Consider the following 22,151-nt stretch of genomic DNA (forward strand, 5'->3'; position numbering starts at 1 on the left):
GACCGGACAATTCATCTAGGATATCTTTAAGTTTCCGGTTCTTCTGAGAAATCTCTGGGCCAAGCTTGTTGGAGTCGAGTTCTATTAATCTGAATAATCCTTCCAAGTTTCTTTTGTAGCTTGAATCTTCAATGTCTCTAAATATTTTCTTTAGAGTTTCATTCAGGTGGTCAAATTTAGTTTGAGATGCTTTTCTTACATTGACAAATAGTTGACTTGGATATATAAAGTAACCTTTGGTTTCAATTAGAGTTGATTTCATTCCATTGATTAAATCTTCATCGTCTTTGCAATTTGCGTACTTGAAAAACTGATTTCCGGATGCAATTATTTTTTTATCTACAAAGTTAGAAAAATCTTCAGATATGTATTTATAGAACAGGAAACCTAAGACATATTCTTTGAAATCTCATCCATCTATTGGACCCCTAAGACCGTTAGCGATGTTCTCGATTTTTCTGTATAAATCTTTTAGTGCTTGATCGGTCATGGATTAACCTTTTATTGTATATTGCGATTAAAAATTAAAAGGCGTACGATTTTATTGTTTTTTATCAGTTTAAAAGCTGTTTAACAGGAATTCTTTTGATCTTTTGTCTATCAAATGATGATGTCTATGCACCGACTAATATGTTCTATAAGTCTTCAATAATTCGATCTATCTCTGCTCTAAGTTTATTTATTCTTTCAGTTCTTTCTCTTATGGATTTATTAAGAGCAACTATATCTATTTTTTCTTTATTCTGATTTTTGACGACGTAAGCTCTGACAGATAGGTTGTATTCTCTTTCTCTTATTTCGGACGCATTTACCAGTTTAGCCACGTTCTCTACATCTTTTTTGTCTTTGTATAGTTGAGTAATCTGGTGGATATGGTCTTCACTTAAGATGTTTCTAGTTTTTGACTTTTCAAAGTATGTGGAAGCGTCTATGAACATGACGTCCGAGTTCGGATTAGATTTTTTAAGAATCATTATGCATGTGGCAATGCTTGTTCCATAAAATAAGTTTTCCGGCAATTGAATAACTCCTTCTACGTGGTTGTTTTCTACTAATCATCTTCTAATGTCTTTCTCGGCCCTTTCCCTGTAAAGTATGCCAGGAAAACAAACTATAGCTGCTGTTCCGTGTTCTTTTAAGTGGAATAATGCATGTTGTATAAAGGCAAAATCTGCATTGCTTTTGGGCGCTAACGCACCAGCCTTGTAGAATCTTTTGTCGTTTCTAAGATCTGGGTTATCCTTTCCTTCTCATTTTGGTGAATAGGGAGGGTTAGAAACTATCACATCAAATGTTTCAGATGCAAAGTGGTCATTTGTAAGCGTGTCCCCGTGCCTGATGTCAAATTTGAAGAAGTTGATTCTGTGAAGAAACATGTTTATTCTGCACAAATCATATGTGGTTCTGTTTATCTCTTGTCCATAGAATTTAAGGTTTTTATGGTCTTTGAATTTAAGAAGCAGAGACCCTGATCCGCATGCCGGATCGTAAACACTTTTTATTTCTTTATTTTCTTCGCACGTTAGTTTTTTTAGCAGTAGAGAAACTTCAGAAGGCGTGTAAAACTCATCTATTGATTTCCCCGAATTAGATGCGTACATTGAAATTAGGTACTCACATACGTCACCAAACACATCTGCATCCTTTATTTGAAGTTCGATTTTGGACATCTCATCCAAGATATCCTTGATCTTCTTATTCCTTTGAATGATTTCCTGACCAATCTTTGCGGAGTTCAGATCAATCAGTTTGAATAGATCTTTGAAATTTTCCCTAGCTCCGTACAAGTCTTTAGTGGAGTTTTCTATGTCTTCGAATACTCTTTCTAGAATTTCGTTGAGGTGTTCAAGATTTCTGTGTGCTGCTTTTCTAACGTTTGAAAACAATTGGCTGGGATATATAAAATAACCTTTTTCTTCAATAAACGAAGCTCTCATTCCTGTAATTCATGGCTCTTTGTCATCACAGTCTTCGTATTTGAAAGGCTCTTCTCCCGAAGTTATTAGTTTCTTTTCAACGCAATCGGCAAAATCCTCTGATATGTATTTGTAGAATAGAAAGCCCAGAATGTAGTTTTTGAAATCTCATCTACTAACTGATCCTCTCAGATTATTGGAGATGTTTCAGATAGTTTTGTAGAGATTCTGTCTTTCCTGTTGCATTGAAACAAAGTCCTAAATTTTAATGTTATGGAATAGGTCAAAACAGTCGTAAATTTTTTCCTTTACTTTTCTCGACAACTCATTTCATTTATTAAAGTTAGATCTTATGGGTATATTTGACGGAAGTATTTTTTGCTCTCATCCTGTTCCTTCAAATTCAAGCTTTTGATTTTTTATTGACTCATTCATAAATTCAGAAAATTTATCCCGGTTGAGATTGTACTGCTCGATTAACTGCTCTATATTTTCAAAGTATTTTTGTTTTTTATGATCTAGGTAGTCAATTTTCTCGTTGTTGTCCACCCTATCGAAGAACGCTATTATCATTTCTTCTTCCCTTCTAAGAGAGGGACAAGATCTGATTAATTGGAGAATGTCATTTTTATTTTTTAGTTTGTGATAATTGGCGAGTTCGCTAAGTATATAGTCTATATTTATTTCATCTACTCTAAGAAGTTCCATATCAAAAAGAAACTCCATAGATGGTTTTTTGATTGCTCCCCCTTGTGATGGCTTACGTTTTTTGACATATTTTTCATGTATTCCTAAATACTTTGACCTGTATTCCTTTACGTGGGAAGGACTCATCTTTCTATATTTTTCAAAATCTTCATCGTTGCTAAGACCTTGAAATAATTCTGTGAATCGATTGTACAGTTCTATAAACTTCTTTTCTCTTTCTTCACTATAAATTTCCTCTTCAACTGGATATTCTTTAAGTAGTTCATTCTCTACTTCTTGGTATTTTTTTATTCTGACTTCGAATGGATCCACAAAGATTCGTGGATCTATTGAGTAAGTTCTTATAGATTTATCAATCTTATCTTTTAGGTTTCTAAAACACACTATATTTCCGTGCATTTTGGTTTTGTCGTATGTTCTGTTGGTTCTGGAGAACGCTTGAATTAATCCGTGGTCTTCAAGGTTTTTATCCACTCATAGAGTATTCAGAGTAGGTGCATCAAATCCCGTCAAGAACATATTTACCACTATGAGTATGTCTATCTCTTTAGACTTGGTTCTGTCAGAAATTTCATTCTTGTAATCTATGTCGCTGCTGATTTTGCATTGAAATTGTTGTTCAAAATCCCTCTTAGCCTGCCTTAAGAATTCCTTGTGATTTGTGCTCAATTCGTCCTCATCATTTAGATAGTCCGAATCGAAATTGGTTAAGTCATTGTCTTTATCCTGAGAGGCTGAATAAATGATGGCCACCTTTATATCGCTACCTCTTAGTTTTATTTGTTTTTGAAATTCTTTGTAATAACTTATGGCGTCGTTTATGCTTGAGGTTGCGAATATTGAATTGAATCTAGATTTACCAAGGATTTTATTATCTCCATAAGTATTTGGGTTAGTTTTTGTTTCAAAGTTGGAAATGATGTAATCTACAATGGCCTCCTTTCTTCGGGGAGATTGTAGACTTATCTTTTCTTCTCGATTTTTTCTAGCACCCACATAGTCAACTCAAAATTTAAGAACTTTGCTGTCGTGAATGGCATCTACTAAAGTGTAGCTGTGAAGTTGTTCACCAAATATTTGATATGTGGTTTTATTCTTTTTATCCCCTTTCAGAACAGGAGTTCCGGTAAATCCAAAGACATTTCTGTTTTTGAAATATTTTAGATACTCGTGCGCCTCTTCAGTTTGGCTTCTGTGGCATTCATCTATGATGATGACCACTCGCTCATCAGATAGCGAATTCCTAAGTTGTTCCTTCTTGTTTAACAATTTCTTTAGTTTTTGAATGGTTGTAATAATTATTCTTTCGTTTTCGTCATTGAGCATCTTTTTCAGTACGTTTGTGTTTGGGGTGTTGTCTATTGTTTCCTCGGCTTTTTCTCCCAAGAACATTTTGTATTCTTGGTAGGTTTGACTATCTAGTGCTATTCGGTCTACCACAAAAAGAACTTTTTTGACGTGAGGTACCTTTCGAGCTAACTGCGCTACTTTGAATGAGGTGAGAGTTTTTCCGGAGCCCGTGGTGTGTCATATGTAGCCACCACCATTAGTATTAATTTTGTCAATGATTTCCTCTATAGCCGATATCTGATAGGGCCTAAGAATTTTTAGTTGTTTTCTTTTGTCAAAAACACAATATTTAGTTAGCATTGATAGTATCGTTCTTTTCGTCAGAAATGTACTTGCGAAGTCGAATAGATGTTTTATGGTTTTATTGTCTTTATACGCCCAGTGGGTGGTGAATAAAAAGCTATTCTCTAATGAATAGTTGATTGTGTTGGAGAAGTACTTTGTGTCCGATCCGTTAGAGATTATGAAGATTTGAATGAATTCGAATAGTCCAGAAAAACTATCTCTATGGTATCGTCCTATCTGTTGAAAGGCATTGTTTAGGTTTTGTCCCGAATTTTTTAGCTCAATGTGAACTAAAGGCAGTCCGTTGACTAGAATGGTTACATCATATCTATTACGGCTCTTTTGATCTGTGAATTGATTTAATACCTGAAGGTAGTTCTCTTCGTGATTTTCTTTGTTGATTAAGTCTATGTTTAAATGAGTTCCGTCTTCTCGTTTAAGAAGTTTTCTGCTTTTTTTGCTTTGTATTGTTTCGGTCCGATTGGTTATTCCTACATTGTTTATACCTTCAAAATGCTCTCTGTAAAAAAACCTTCATTCGTAGTCTGTAAATTTAAATCCAGGTATACGCTTCGCATTTAATCTTTCGATCTGTCTTCTGAGGTTGCTTTTTAGTTCTGACGTACTTAAATTATTTATATATTCGTATCCTTGACTTTTTAATATTTTTATAAGACCTTCTTCATAATCTTTTTCGTACCGGAAATCTCCATGGCCGAGCATTTTCTTTCTCTCATCTTCAATTTCTTTGCTGGATGTTCTATCTAGAACTATTTTTTCGCTATTCATTTAAATGCTTCTGTTAGACAATGGACGGGAGTTGATTGTAAATAGATAGTGATTGGTTTGATACGAACAAAATCATTTGATTTACTAAGCAAAAGTAATAATAGAGTCTCTATAGTATTCGTATTGTTGTTTCCGTTGAATTAATTCTTGTTTCAGTTCCTGATCCATGATCATGAACGGTTCTAGTACATTGACTATCTTTTCTTGAATGTGTAAAGGAGGCAAAGGAATCATTATTTTCTGACAATGGATTCGTTTCAATACACCCGCATCACTTTGAGTTAACAGATTCATTTGTTGGTTACAAAAGTCCGATGATAAAGCATGAAATAGGTATTTGGAATTTTGGTTGTGTTTTACTATGATTACATTTTGCCCCACTATACATTTTTTCTCGCCTACATAAATACGGGCTTTTCCTAGGGTGGTTGATCCTACGCAAGAAATTATTAGATCTCCGGGCTCTAGATATTTAGGTTGGTTTATGAGGTGGGGATTGACAAAACTTCTGCAATCTTTAAATTGTCAATCTAATTCCTTAATATCTTCGTTTCGTACTGCCGGAAAAATTCCTGTATTTAAATGTTCTCGAGTCAATCCTTGATCTGTAATTAGGCTAGATATATCTCCCAGAGGCTTAAGTTCTCACTGACCTCTTTGAAATGTATTTTTCGAGGCGGCTAGTAAATCTATAGACGATATATTTTGGTTGCTATGTCCGTTCTTTAGACTTGACAGAAGATTTTCCAGCAAGTTAATGATTGATTGATGACTCGGTTCATTCTCTTTACAACAAATAATAGTGTCTCGATAGTATTCGTATTGATTTTTATTAGATTCAATTAATCATGGAATTCCTTCTTCTACATTCTCCTGAAGGCAATAAAATTTATCAAGTATTTTCGCAATTTTAGATTGTTCTTCTATCGGAGGGAGGGGAATTTTGAGTCGTTTTATTTTTGGAATACGAAAGTTGTGTATTGCTGCTGGTTGACTTGTTTGCAGGATTTGTTGTCGACAGAAATCAGAAGACAACGCATAGGATAGATATTTTGGATTTTGATTGTGCTTAATTATTGCCGTTAACATTCCCACCAAACACTTCTCTTCTCCCAAATAGGTTACTCCCTTACCATACTCTGATAGGTTAGTACTGACTTCGGTAATCAGTAAATCACCCTTTTCACAATATTTCTTGCATTTAACAGCCTCTTCATTCACTAATTGTGGAGCAGAGTGAATAAATAAATTTAAATTTTGGACGTCGTGATATCTAATGGCCGGATAGTCTCCAGTTCCTAATTGTGATACAGGAATTTCAGAACCATCGTACATGTCTATGGCTATTTCTTCCATTGTTTTTAATTTCCATGTGTTCCTCTTAAATTGATTCTTCATAATTCATCATTAGTTAAGTTGGCCGACATTAATGGTATATATTTAAATTTTTGAAAGAAAAAACGATCATACTAGTTAAAAAAATAAATATCGTATTTGTAGCATTGGTATGATTGTTTATTTTTTGTTAAATTGTTTAATTCTTGGATGTTCTTCGAATTTTAGGGAGAAGAGTTAGATTTGCAATTTTAGGAAATAATGGTGTCTCTATAGTATTCATGTTGTTTTTGACTTGCCTCTATTAATCCAGGAATACCCTTCTCAAAATCTTCGTGGATATTGTAGAGCTTATCTAATATAGATACGATTTTCTCTTTTTCTTCTAGAGTAAGAAGAGGTATTTTTGTTTTTTTTAATTGAGAGAGCGGAAAATAGTATATAGCCGATTTTTGAGCTGTTTTGAATATTTGACGACGACAAAATTCAGAAGATAAAGCATAAGAAAGATATTTGGGATTTTGATTATGTTTCACTACAGTAATGTTCATTCCCACTAAACATTTTTCATTTCCTAAGTACACTGAGCTTTTTCCATGACCTTCTAGCGCAACACTGGCTGTAGATACTAGCAAATCTCCTTTATCGCAATACTTAGGATTTTTTATTTTTTCTACATTTACTAAGCACTGAAAGGTGGGTATAAATAAGCCGCACTCGTATATATTGTTATGTCTAATGGCTGGGTCACACCCACAGTTGACTTCGCCTTTGGTTATTCCATTTCCTGTATATATCTCAGTAGCAATCTCCCCTAGTGTTTTAATTTCTCATTGGATCTCTTCCTCATCTCTTCCGATGATAAAGTCTCTATAGTATTCGTATTGTTTTTTTCTTTCGATTAATTCTTGTTTCAACTCTTCATTCAACTCTTCATTCAACTCTGAAAATAGATCTAGTATTTCAGCAATCTTGTTTTGGATGGTTCTAGGAGGCAAGGGAATTTTTACTTTCTTCAAACTAGAAGAATATAAATCTCATACAGTGCTTTTTTGAGAAAGTAGAATCATTTGTTTTCTACAATGACTGGTAGACAGAGCGTAGGCTAGGTATTTGGGATTTTGATTGTGTTGAAGAATGATCACATGATTTCCCGCAATGCATTTGTCTTTACCTAGATAAACACAAGCTTTTCCAATAGTCTTTTCTCCGCCCATATTGGAGACCACTATGTCTCCAAAACCGAAATATTTAGGATTTTTGATTAAGTTGTGGTTTATAAAGTTTATGCATTCGTGAAATTGCTGATCTATTTTGCTGATGTCTTCGTTTTTTACAGCTGGACAATCTCCGGTTCCCAAATGTTCTTTAGTGACGCCATTTCCAGTCACTAAATTGGATATTTCACCCAGTGTCTTTATTTCTCAGGTATCTTTTTGAAATTTCTTGTCTAGTATAGAAATTAGGTCCATTATTTCAATCGCAAATCGAAATGGAAGCGATTTATAGGAGCTTTTATATGTTAGTTAATTCTTTTATTAAGCGGTCTATTTCTTGCCTAAGTTGATTTATTCTTTCGGATCTTTGGGCTATAGACTTATTGAGTTCTTCTATATCTATTTCTTCCGTGTTATGGTTTTTAACCACATAGGCATCCACCGATAGGTTGTATTCTCGTTCTTTTATTTCAGCTGCACTTACCAACTTAGCAACATTTTCTACGTCTTTCTTATCCCTGTATATTTGCATAATTTTTGCGATGTTGTCTTCGCTCAAGATATTTCTATTTTTGGCCTTTTCAAAAAATTCGGAGGCATCTATGAACATCACTTCTGTTTCTGGTTTAGATTTCTTTAGTGTCATGATGCATGTGGTGATTCCTGTTCCGTAGAACAATTTATCTGGCAACTGAATAATTGCATCCACGTGGTTGTTTTCCACCAATCACTTTCTAATGTCCTTTTCTGCTCTTTCTCTATATAGTATGCCGGGGAAGCAGACGATGGCTGCAGTCCCATGTTCTTTTAGATGAAACAAAGAGTGTTGTATAAATGCGAAGTCAGCATTGCTTTTGGGCGCTAAGGCGCCAGCTCTATAGAATCGCTTATCATTTCTAAGTTCTGGATTATCTTTTCCTTCTCATTTGATTGAATAGGGGGGATTAGATACCACCACATCAAACTGTTGATTTGTGAAGTAGTCTTGGGTGAGGGTGTTTCCACATCTTATGTCGAATTTAGAGAAGTTAACCCCATGTAGAAACATATTCATGCGACATAGGTTATATGTGGTTCCACTTATCTCCTGTCCATATAGTTCCACATCTTCATGTTCAGTGAATTTGAGTAGCAAAGAACCCGAACCGCAGGCCGGATCATATACGCTACTCACTTCCTTCATTCCTTCACATGCAAGATTTTTAAGAAGCCTAGATACCTCGGGAGGAGTGTAAAACTCACCTCCTGATTTCCCTGCGTTAGATGCATACATGGCAATCAAGTATTCGTATGCGTCTCCAAACACGTCGGCATCTTCAATTTGAATATTCAGATTGGACAATTCGTCCAGAATATCTTTGAGCTTACTATTCCTTTGGGCAACTTCTTTACCTAACTTATCGGAGTTGAGTTCTATGGACCTGAATAGCCCTTCAAAGTCTTGCCTGGAGCCGGAGTCTCTTGTGGAATCTTCAATTTCTCTGAATATTTTCTCTAGGGTTTCATTTAGATTGTCGAATTTAACTTGAGCTGCTTTTCTAACGTTGACGAAGAGATGGCTTGGATATATAAAGTAACCTTTAGTTTCAATGAAGGTTGATTTCATGCCCTCAATTCAATCTTCATCGTCTTCGCAATCTTCGTATTTGAAAGATTGATCTCCGGAGGCAATAATTTTTTCTCTTACGCAGTCGGCAAAATCTTCAGATATGTATTTGTAGAACAGGAATCCTAAAACATAATTTTTGAAGTCTCATCCATCTACTGAGCCCCTAAGCTTGTTGGCTATGTTTCAAATGGTTTTGTATAGTTCCTGTCTTTTTTTGTCTATGGTCATAAATTGTTAAAGCTTTATATTTCTAAAGATTTCAAAAAGGTCTAACAATTTTTCTTTTACTTTTCTTGCAATTTCGTTTCTTTTATGAAAGTGAGTTCTTATGGGTATATTTGATGGCAATATTTTAGTGTCTCAACCTGTACCTTCAAAAGTTAACTTTCCAGTTTTTATGGCCTTATCCATGAATTTGTTAAATTCTGCTTCGTTAAGATCCTCCTCATCCACGACCTTTTTCTTTCGTTCTTCGTATTTTTGTTTTTTGTGCTCAAGATAGTCAATTTGTTCGTTGTTGTCGATCCTACTAAAGTACTCCAATATTATTTCGTCTTCTCTTCTTAGGCTGGGGGAAGATTTTACCAGTTGAAGGATATGTTCTTGATCTTTGGATTGGTGATAGTTCGATAACAGATTAAGTATGTAATCTATGTTGATTTCGTCTGCTTTTAGTAACTCAATGTCGAAGGGCATGTGAACAGTTGGCCTTACTTCGTCAGGCCCGTTTCTTCTCTTGCAATATTTCTCGTATATTCCTAGATATTTAGATTTGTATTCCTTCCTTTGGGAAGGACTTATTCTCCTGTGTTTTTCAAAATCTTCATCGCAGCTTAAACCCTGGGATAGTTCCATAAATTGCTTATATAGATCAACAAATTCTCTTTCATTTTCTTCTCCATAAATTTCTCGGTCTATAGGATACTGATCTATTAGTTTCTTTTCTATATCCTGGTATTGTTTAATCCTTTCTTCGAATGGTTCTACGAAGGCAAGCACATTGCCTTCATTTTCTTTATTTTTATTTACTGAATATTTTCTTATGGCACCATCTACATTCTCGTTGAGATCTCTAAAGCATACGATGTGTCCGTGAGTTTTGTTTCTGTTGTAGGTCCTGTTGGTTCTGGAGAAGGCTTGAATTAATTTGTGATCTTGGAGGTTTTTGTCCACTCATAAAGTATTCAGACAAGGGGCATCAAACCCTGTCAAGAACATGTTTACGACTATTGGTATGTCTATGTCTCCGTTTTTTAATTTCTCTGAAATGGCATTCCTGTAATCGGTGTCGCTGATGATTTTTTCGCTGAATTGCTTTTCAAAGTTTCGCTTTGCTTCTCTTAGGAACTCCTTTTGATTCTCGTCCAAATCATCTTCATCACTTACATCCTCGGAATCGTTTTTATCTTGGTAGGCAGAATAAATTATGGCCACCTTTAAATTTTTTCCTCTCGCCTTTAGTTGTTTTTGAAATTCTTTATAGTACTTAATGGCATCATCGATGCTGGATGTTGCAAATAGAGAGTTGAAGCCAGTTTTGCCCAGCACTTCTTGGTCTCCATCTGTGTTGGGGTGAGTTTTTCGCTCGAAATTTTCGATTATGTAGTCTACTATGACCTCTATTCTGTGAGGATTTGACAGAACCAACTTGTCATGCCTGTTGTGCTTCGCTCCAACATATTCCACCCAGAATTTGAGAACATTATTGTCTTGAATGGCATCAACTAGAGTGTAGCTGTGAAGACATTCACCGAACATTATTTGGGTGGATTGTTTTCCATCTCAAATGGGAGTTCCTGTAAACCCGAAAACATTTCGTTGTCTAAAGTATGTTAGGTAGTCATGTGCATCTTGCGTTTGGCTTCTGTGACATTCGTCCATGATGATCACCACCCTTTCATCACGTAAAGATTCCCTAAGTTGATGTTTCTTGTCGAGTAGTCTTGTCAGTTTTTGTATGGTGGTAATGATTATTCTTTCGTTATCGTCGTTGAGTAATTTTCTTAGGGCACTTGTGTTTATGGTGTTGTCAATGGTTTCAGTCGATCCTTCTCCAAGAAATTTTTTATATTCATGATAGGTTTGACTATCAAGAGCTTTTCTGTCTACCACAAAAATAACCTTTTTGACCTGAGGTATCCTTTTTGCTAATTGGGCCGCTTTGAAAGAGGTTAGGGTTTTTCCTGATCCTGTGGTGTGTCATATATAACCTCCTGCATCTGTGCCTGTGACTTTTGCATTTATGGAGAATTGAATTTTGTCTATGATCCCTTCTATGGCGGCTACTTGATATGGTCTAAGAATCTTTAATTGGTTGCTGCTGTCAAAAACACAATACTTTGTCAGAATCGACAGTATTGTTTTTCGAGCTAGAAATGTTCTGGCGAAATCGAACAGGTGTTTAATGGTTTGGTTACCATCGTAGGCCCAATGGGTTGTGAATAAAAAACTCTTATTTTTGAAATCGTGATCGCTAACTGAAGGATTCCTATGATTAGCTGCGTCGGTGGTGTTAGAGAAGTACTTGGTGTCTGCCCCGTTTGAGATTACAAAGATTTGAATGAATTCAAATAATTTATGGAAGCTGTCTCTTTGGTAACGGCCTATTTGTTGAAAGGCTTCTTGTAGACTTTGACCTGCATTTTTAAGTTCTATGTGTACTAATGGTAGTCCGTTGACCAGAATAGTTACATCGTATCTATTGTGGCTGTATTGATCGGTGAATTGATTTATTACTTGTAGGTAATTTTCCTCTCTACTTTCTTTGTTGATGAGGTCAATGTTGACATGTGTTCTATCGTCCCTTTCTAGTGACTTGCGACTTTCAATTCCTTGTATTTTTTTGGTTCTATTTACTATTCCTGTATTTCCATCTCCTTCAAAATTGTCGGAGTAAAAACGCCTTCACTCTGAATCGGTAAATTTGAATCCGGGTATTCTTTTGGCATTTAATCTCTCAAGTTGTTTTCTTAAATTATTTTTTAGTCATGCATCGCTGAGTTTCTCTCTAACATATTCGTATCCTTGACTTTTTAATATTTCTATCAATTCCTCTTCATAATCCCTTTCGTACATCAAGTGTCCGTCGGATGTCGCTTCCTTTCTCTTCTTGGAAATGCATGTACTCTCTGAGCTAGATAGAACGATTCGGCACTTCTTCATTTTTTAAATTTATCTTTCGATTAATAGAATTTACGAGAGTTTACTACAAATTTTTTGGTTTTGATTTATTTATGAAGTGTTGATTTATTATCGAAATGTCTTTTACCTTGAAGTCATAATTGCGTCCCTATAGTATTCATATTGCTTCTGGTTGTCCTCTATTAACCCCGGAATACCTTTCTCAAAGTCTTCATGTATATCGTAGAACTTATCTAATACAGATACGATTTTCTCTTGCTCTTCTAGAGGAGGAAGGGGGATTTTTATTTGTTTAAGCTTTGATGAGGACAAGTAATAAGTAGTGCTTGCTTGGGATAAGGACTCGATGTGTTTTCTGCAAAATTTAGAGGATAATGCGTAAGATAGGTATTTTGAATTTTGATGGTGTTTGATTATAGATATGTTGCATCCTGCCAAACACTCCGTATTTTTTAAATAAGCAACAGCTTTTCCTGAATTTTCTAGATCTTCACTTGCTGTTGTTATAAGTAAGTCTCCTAATTTACAGTATCTCTTGTGTTTAATTGTTTCTTCGTTTACAAAGCTTGAGCATTCTTTTATAAACAGGTTGGAGTTATGAATCTCGCTATATCTAATAGCCGGATAAACTCCAGTTCCTAGTTGAGCTTTAGTAATTTCCGAACCCCGATATATCTCAGTAGCAATCTCTCCTAGCGTTTTAATTTCTCATTTGATCTCTTCCTCATCTCTTCCTCATCTCTTCCGATGATAAAGTCTCTATAGTATTTGTATTGTTTCTTTCTTTCAATTAATTCTTGTTTCAACTCTTCATTCAACTCTGCAAACAGGTCTAGTATGTCAGCGATTTTGTCTTGAATGTATAGAGGAGGAAGTGGTATTTTTATTTGTTTAATATTTCTCAGATAGAAACAGAATACAGTGCTTGCACTGCAGCACCGTTGTATTTGTTTTCTGATGTATTCACAATTCATGGCATAGACCATGTATTTGGGATTTTGTTTGTGTTTCAAACAATATACGGCATCTCCCAGCAGACATTTTTCGCTTCCTAAGTAAACTACAGATTTCCCTGAAGTATTAAGATCTCCTATTTTTCCGATTAGCAAGTCTCCGTGTTCAAAATATTTTTTTCGTTGTATTAAGTTAGCATTCACGAAGCTTACACATTCACGAAGCTTACACATTCACGAAGCTTACACATTCACGAAATTGCAACGGAAGTCCGCTATTGACGTCTCTGCACTTGATGGCTGGATAATTGCCTGTTCCCAGTTGATCTCCTGTGATTTCACTTCCTATGTATATATCCGTTGCAATTTCTTCTGAGGTCTTTAATTCTCAGGTATCTTTTTTAAATTTCTTGTTTAGTATAGAAATTAGGTCCATTAGAGTAAGCGAGAATAAGATAGAAATTTTAAGGAGTCCTGGTTTATAAACAGTTTAGGAAATGATTTCGTTTCATGTAACTCAATATTGTTTTTGTTGATCGGGTGATACGTTTACAAGAATATCCTAATAAACAGCAACTGTAGTTCATTCTAATAAGTTTGGATGATTGAAGACACCAATAAAAGGGGAATTTTAAGTTAGTTATTCTGTCTAATTTTCACTGAAATATTCATGTATTGAATTAATTATTTCACTTTCATCTTTCGTTCATGTTTGTCATCCGTCGCTTTCTAGTTTGTACCCACCCGAAGTTTTTGCTTCTTTTTTATTAAGATCACCGTTGCTTCATAATTCTGGCTGTCAATTTCCACTTTCGGGTATTTTTGAAAAAGTAATTTGATAATCTTTAAGGGGAGAAGATTCGTCTAATTTAACTTCAAACTCTTTATGTCTGTAATCGTAGTTTAACCTACCTTGCTTTTCTAAGATTTTACATTCTTCGCCTTTATTACTTGTTCTCTTTCTAGAACAAATTTCACCTATATTTAGTTCTTTTAAATTTCCTCATCCTGCGCCGGAAAAGTTGATTTTGGAATTATTTGTTGTCTTTTGATGACTGTGTCAACCCCGCCCCCATGTCATTTTTCAGTTGTTGTTTTCACGTTTCATATCCACTCTCAAATAAATTGATTTAAGTTGTTTTCCATGTTGTTCGCTGGGCATAATTAGATTGGTCACTATCAGTCCCTTATTTTTGTCGCCCTTAATGAAGGCTGTTTCTATTTTGATTAAAAAGACATCTTTTCCGTCTCCTCAAATGTTGATGTCTACACAACCAATGTTTTTACTGATTGTGGATGTCGAACTTCATGTTGCGTCCTTTTTAAAGGACACCAATCCAGGAAACAATTTTCTGCTGCACTCTTCCGGTTTCGTTTCGTAATTTCCTAGAGTTTCTTTTTTGTTCTCTTGGTTTTCAACTATGTCGTTTCAACTATTCTTGAAAACATCAAAATCCTTATGGTTGGCCTGAGAACTACTCACACCATAATATATTCCTGCTCCGGCTCCACCCGCCCCGGCAGCAGCAGCTCCTGCTTTTGCTAGAGTAGATGTACTGATATCCATAATAGAAAATTATTTATCTATAGAACGGAACTTTCGTCTTTTACTTGCATCTATTAATTGAAATAATCTTGGGCGAGCTGTATTTAAGTTTTTGGATTTTTGTTAGAGTTGATTTTTAACGTAAATTAAACGATTTCTTTACAACGTAATTGTGTTCTAAACATGCACTAATTGATGATAATGAAATGGTGGATTTAAAGCGTCTAGGAAATAATTGCATCTCTATAGTATTCGTATTGTTTTTGGTTGTCTTCTATTAGTCCAGGAATACCTTTTTTGAAATTGCCGTGAATATTGTAGAACTGATCTAATATAGACACAATTCTTTCTTGTTCTTCTAGAGGAGGCAATGGTATTTTTATTTGTCTAATTTTGGATGAGGGCAAGTAATAGGTAGTGCTTTCTTGGGATAGGGATTTTATGTGTTTTCTGCAAAACTTCGAGGATAGTGCGTAAGATAGGTATTTTGAATTTTGACTGTGTTTGATTATAGATATATTGCATCCCGCTAAACACTCTGTATTTTTTAAATAAGCAACAGCTTTTCCTGAATTTTCTAGGTCTTCACTTGCTGTTGTTATAAGTAAGTCTCCGAATTTACAGTATCTCTTGTGTTTAATTGTTTCTTCGTCTACAAAGCTTGAGCATTCTTTTATAAAAAGGTTGGAGTGATGAATCTCGCTATATCTAACAGCCGGATAAACTCCAGTTCCTAGTTGAGCTTTAGTAATTTCCGAACCCCGATATATTTCAGTAGCAATCTCACCTAGCGTTTTAATTTCTCATTGAATCTCTTCCTCATCTCTTCCTATGATGAAGTCTCTATAGTATTCGTATTGTTTTTTTCTTTCGATTAATTCTTGTTTCAACTCTTCATTCAACTCTTCATTCAACTCTGAAAATAGGTCTAGTATGTTAGCAATTTTGTCTTGGATGAGCTTAGGAGGCAAGGGGATTTTTACTTTCTTCAAGCTAGAAGAGTATAAATCTCATACAGTACTTTTTTGAGCGAGTAGAACCATTTGTTTCCTACAATGACTGGTAGACAGAGCGTAGGATAGGTATTTGGGATTTTGATTGTGCTGAAGAATGATCACATGATTTCCCGCAATGCATTTGTCTTTACCTAGGTAAACACAGGCTTTGCCAATAGTTTTTTCGCCACCCATATTGGAGACCACTATGTCTCCAAAACTGAAATATTTAGGATTTTTGATTAGGTTGGGGTTTATAAAGTTTATGCACTCTTTAAATTGCTGATCTATTTTGCTGATCTATTTTGCTGATGTCTTCGTTTTTTACAGCTGGACAATCTCCGGTTCCCAAATGTTCTTTAGTGACGCCATTTCCAGTCATTAAATTGGATATTTCGCCCAGCGTCTTGATTTCTCAGGTATCTTTTTGAAATTTCTTGTCTAGTATAGAAATTAGATCCATTAGTTTAATCGATGAAGTGAATGATGGATTTTAAGGATATAGTTTGTTGATAGAGGAGTCTAGTCTAGGAAATAATTTCATCTCTATAGTATTCATATTGCTTTTGATTGTCCACAACTCATCCAGGAATGCCTTGCTCTAGATTGCCATGAATATCGTAGAATTTATCTAACATAGAAACAATTTTCTCTTGTTCTTCGAGAGGCGGAAGGGGTATTCTGATTTGTTTAAGTTTTGAAATGGGTAAATAGTAAACTGTCGCGTTAATGGCTAGTTCATGGACTTGTTGTTTACAAAATTTGGAATTTAAAACAAAAGATAAGTATTTTGAATTTTGTTGGTGTTTGATTGCGATTGCATTCCCCCCTAACAAACACTTTTCTTGACCTAGGTAAACCGTTGCTTTGCTTAGAGTTTCTAATTTATTGCTTAGGAAGGAGATTAGGATATCTCCGTGTTCAAAATATCTTTTGTTCTTTATTAAATCAGGATTCACAAAGCTGATGCATTTGCTGAATTTCAAAGGCAACTGGCTATTAATGTCTCCGCATTTAATGGATGGATAATTGCCAGTTCCTAATTGTTCTCTAGTAACTTCAGAGCCATTATATATCTCAGTAGCAATCTCACCTAGCGTTTTAATTTCTCATTGAATCTCTTCCTCATCTCTTCCTCATCTCTTCCTATGATGAAGTCTCTATAGTATTCGTATTGTTTTTTTCTTTCGATTAATTCTTGTTTCAACTCTTCATTCAACTCTGAAAATAGGTCTAGTATGTTAGCAATTTTGTCTTGGATGTGTAGAGTCGGAAGAGGAATTTTTATTTGTTTTATTTATGATGTATAAAAATGAATCACCGTTCCTGATTGTGAAGAGGATTCTATTTGCTTCCGGCAAAAACCAGTAGATAAAGCATACGATAGATATTTTGGATTTTGTTGGTGTTTGATTACAGATATGTCGCTTCCCACCAGGCAGCATTCTTTATTTAAATAAACAATAGATTTTCCGGAATTTGCTAGATCTTCGCTGGTGTTTACTATCAGTAGATCTCCTGACACACAATATCTTTTATTTTTTATTTCATTTGCGTTTACAAAGCTTTTACATTCTCGTACAAATAGCTCAGAACCATGAATATCGCTGTATCTAATAGCCGGGTAACCTTGTTTTATCAGTTGTTTTTTGGTGATGCCGTCTCCTCGATATATCTCAGTAGCAATCTCTCCTATAGTTTTTATTTCTCAGGTATCCTTTTGAAACTTCTTGTCCAGTATAGAAATTAGATCCATTTATTAACTATGTGAATGCGATTGAAATTTTAAGGATATAGGCGTTAATACGTTTAAAAATCTAAGTTTTTATTTGATTCGGCAACCAATGAGTTTCAGTTCTTTTTATATGAACTTTATTTACGTGTTTGTCTTAATATTCATGTATTGATATAAAAATTTTTCTGTATCCGACAAATGCTTAAACATTTCATTGTGGGCTTTAAAATGCGCGTTCGTCATTCTTGCTCAATATTTTGTACACCCCAAAAGCTTCTCTCGCTCAGTTAATTTTGAATATTCTTTCGGTGGGTTTTTCAGTTGCTGTCACTCGTCCTCGAATCAATAGATGCATTTTAACTTTTTAATTATTCTTTCTGCTGGGGGTTGTTTATTGTTGTCGTAAGTTATTTCCATTTTCTGTCTAGATATCATGTCTCTTATTAAATCCTCACGGGATGTTTTCTCGTTATGATAAAGCGCGCCGCTGGTTACACTTCCACCTAATAAAGACGTGCCAACGGCCCCCTGAGTTATGGGCCCTATAGAAATTTTCATTTACAGCGGGAGTATGGAGTTAACTTTAAGTTAGGGTATATCTTTTTTTAATTTTCTCTTTAAGTTCATTGCATCCTTCAGCAGTAGCATCATTCCAACATTTTTGAATTTCGTTTATCTGTTGTTCGACCTCTTCTAAACCTTTGTTTTTCATAACAAAGGAGTCTTTAGTTTGATTTATTCAAAAAATCTCACAACTGAAAATTTTCTCATACTCTGTTTTTGATGAATCGGTTTCAGGACACTTAATTTCTTTTTTTAATCTAAGGAGCTCAGACTTTTCTTGTGAATTATTAACATTGGTAGTGTATACAACTGTATTTGGATAAAAATATTGCTCAACAGTCAGGCTTCTTTTTTGTGCTTCTTTAATATCGTGGATTAAAGAGTCATGAGCTACTTTTTCTTGATAATAAAGAGTTCCACCAGTTATTCAGCTACCTAATAGAGTTGTACCAGCTACTCCTTGTACCAGCTACTCCTTGTACCAGCGCACTCGCGGGGACCTTCATTTTTCCCTGGTACCACAAAAACTCTGCATGCTTTTATATAAATGGATTTAACGAATTAAAGAGCCTTAATTAATTTCAAATTTTGAAAATCTTGGAAGAGATATTTTTGTTCCTATAGACCAATTCTCCCTTTCTAGTAATCCACACCACCATTGTCTTGGATTTAGTTCTTGATGTTTTTAAGAAGATAGGCACATTTGTAGAGAGGGGACATAAGGGTTTGGCATAGTTTTACAAGAAGATCTTCTTTGCTTCCTAGGGAGGCAAGCATCTGAAGATTCTCCTTTTCTATTACTTCCTTCTCCAGATAGGCTAGCTTAAGCTTTATGAAGTCTTTGTCCTTGGAAAGGTCTATTATCTCCTTGAATGGAGTCATGTTTCCTCTACTAAGAAGTATGGCGTTTGGTCCCTTAAGTTCTTCGCTGTATTTGAGATCTAGTTTTCTTAGGGATCTATTTAGAGTGTTGTTCTTGTGTACTATTAGTTTTGCATCCAAGGCCCTTAACTTCTTCTTTAATATGGCTATTTCACCTGCATTTAGACCCAGGTATTCGAAAACCAGGAAGGCTCCATATTCCTCTATGCCCTTGGTTAACTCTTCAGCCCTTCTGTTTTTTCCCTCTATTATTTCCTTTGTTCTCGAACCCATAATATCTTAAGTTTAAACCTTTATTTGGTAACTAGAAAATGATAGCACTTTTTGATGAAGTCAATTTCTTTAAGGGTTACGTCTCCAAATACCGTATAGCCCGAGGATATTTGTAGGCATTTGTTCCTTGTGAAGGGCTCCTTGTTGTTGGGATTGTCAGGGAGATCAAGGAATTTTTCCATTGTTCTTTGATCCAGTTTGTGCTGGACTTTTATGGGGAAAGAACAGAACTTCTGGGCTATTCTTGTTTTTCTTTCGGCCACGGTTTTTAAAGTTCCCCTTATTTCTCCCGACATTAATTCCCTACACTGTTCTATTAATTGCTCCTCACTTATGGACTTTAGAGTGTGCTTGTATACGGTCTTAACAGCCTTTCATCCGTAGTCTGATCTGGAGGTGTCCAGAAGCCTATTGTTTCGGTTGTATATGTATCTTCTTCAATTGATTCCTTTTGGTTCCTGTAGAGTTCAGGGATTTTCGTTTTCTATTTCGTCGGGCATGACTATTTCCTCATTCATGGTGTCCATGTCCAGATCGGCCATATAGAGTAAATGTGCGGGCTTGGATGTGATTCCAAAATAGCATCCGACACCTACTATGGTCACCAATCCTGTTCCGGCAATTAGTAATGCTTTTAGCATGTCCGTTTGGCTTTTGTGGTTAGGTTTCACCCTGGCATTTCCAGGTCGTGGGCATTTTCTTCTATTTTGTAGGGTAATATCCCGATTACGGTTCTTTCTTGGTCTGCTTCTAGCGCCGAGAGAACGTCTTCCCGGAATTTGTCCAGTCTGTATTTCATGTGAACCATGTGATCTTGTCCCCTCTTAAGGTGCGCTTCAATATCGTTTATGCATATGTATTCCTTGACTCCTTTGAGAATGTGCTCGTATTCTTGAATGATGTCCATAAGTTCCCGCTTTCTGCTCTCTAGGAAGAATTTGGATACTTTTCCTACGTTTCCTTTTATTCGGCAAAGTCTTTCCAGATGATGATTTCGATTTAGCATTCGCAATTGCTCACGAATTGACGAAGAGAGCATTTCGAATATTATTCTGTTCCGAAATCACTGTCTCTGGTGAACTCGGTCAGCGAGACTCATGGACTCCAGGAATGATTTGTTGCCCCTGAAGAATTTATCCTTCTTTAGGATTTTGAAAAGAATGTGTCGAGTGAAGGAGAAGGGCATTTGGAAGGGATTGTTGTGGATGTCAGATTTTCCCAAGAGAAAGAAATTTTCTATCTCCTGATTGAGGGGTTTAATCTCTTCCTCAAGGTATCTGATGCCCTCTCTGATTCAGCTGAGGTGGCTTTTATAAAATTGTTGGAGTTGTTCCCGGGCCAGAATCTTCTGCTTGGCTGCCCTTAGCTCCCTTCGGGTCATGTTTCAATGGCAATTTTAATGATGGACGATGATTAGGCGCTATTCCTCGGATGATATAGATAGGATTTTTTCCGATGACAATAAATATAGATGCTGATTGGAGATAGAGATTCTTCTTCTTAGTTATCTATCCACCAAGGGAGTTATATCCCGAGAAGAATACGAAAGGATGAAGGGGGAGCTGACAGTGGTTCCCGAGAGGGTGATGGAAATGGAGAAGGAGACTAGACATGACGTTGTGGCCTTCGTGAATCATATTTCATCCATGACTGGTCTGGAGGGGCGAAGGTGAATCCATTATGGGTTGACTTCATCGGATCTGGTGGATACGGGGAATGCAATGATGATACAGGAGGCCAATGGGGTTTTTGTGGAGAGGGTTTATGGGTTGATGGAGAGATTAAAGAGTATGGCGGAGGACTATAGGGAGTACTACTATCCCAGAAGGATTAGGGGAGGTGGCATTGAGGGGGCAAGGTCTTTTGGGAACGAGTGTTTGAAATGTTATGTGGATATTAGAGGGGCTGTGGGTGAATTGGAGAAGTATAGGAGGCATGTGGAGTGTGCCTCCATTTCGGGGTCTATGGGAATATGCTCGCATATTGGCACGGATCTACAGGATTTCGTGGCAAGGGAGTTGGGGCTATGGAGTGTTGAATGTTCTACACAGGTGGTGAGTAGGGATAGATACTATGTTTTTTTTGGGATGATGAGGGGGATTATTGGAATAATACATAGGTTTTGTGTGGAGTTGAGACTTATGGCTAGGTCGGAGATTGGGGAAGTGTCCGAGAGATTTTTTGGTGGTCAGATGGGTTCATCATCCATGCCACACAAGAGGAATCCAATAACCCTGGAGAATATATGTGGGTTGTGTAGGATGTTTGATGCCTATTGTTTCTCTTTGTCTAAGAATGTGGCCCTATGGTTCGAGAGGGATATATCTCATTCTTCGGTGGATAGGATTGTGTTTCTGGATGGGTTTAGTTTGGCTGTGGGAATAGTGGATAGGTTTTGTGGGGTGTTGGAAGGGCTGGAGGTTGATGGAGAACGAATGAAGAGGAATATTAGGGAGAATGAGGTGGAGGTTTATGGGAGGTATATTGTGGAGGAGGCCTTTAGATTAAGGGAAGGGAAGGTGGGTATGGAGGAGATTATAGGTAGTATTAGAAGAGTGGAGAAGGAGGTTAAGGAGGGAAAAATGGGGTTGAGCGAAGCTCTGGGGGTTGATGGGTTCTTTGGAGGGTTTAGTGGAGAGGAGAGGGAGAAGTTGATGGATATATCAAGGCATATGGGGTATTTGGATGAAGTTTATGGGAGGATGTTGGGTGAAAGGGAGAGTTGGGAGGTGTTGGTGGATGAATATGAGTTGGGAAAGATTGTTGATGGAATAGTTAGGGAGTTGAATGGGAAATTTAGGGATAGTAGTGAGACGGTTGGGATGGTGGTTGTTAGGGATGATGGAGTTGTTT

At 36.2% G+C, this 22,151-nt stretch overlaps 1 protein-coding gene across 1 annotated transcript; it reads right to left on the minus strand.

Annotated features, from left to right (window-relative positions):
- Positions 1-18,812: 18,812 nt before the first annotated feature.
- LOC116889672 (50S ribosomal protein L10-like) lies at positions 18,813-19,298 on the minus strand. Its single transcript, XM_032890563.1, has one exon. The coding sequence runs from the start codon at positions 19,296-19,298 to the stop codon at positions 18,813-18,815; it is 486 nt and encodes a 161-aa protein (XP_032746454.1).
- Positions 19,299-22,151: the final 2,853 nt, after the last annotated feature.

This window comes from Rattus rattus, unplaced genomic scaffold (genome assembly GCF_011064425.1).
Source record: "Rattus rattus isolate New Zealand unplaced genomic scaffold, Rrattus_CSIRO_v1 PGA_scaffold_47, whole genome shotgun sequence".
NCBI classification, from domain to species: Eukaryota; Metazoa; Chordata; class Mammalia; order Rodentia; family Muridae; genus Rattus; species Rattus rattus.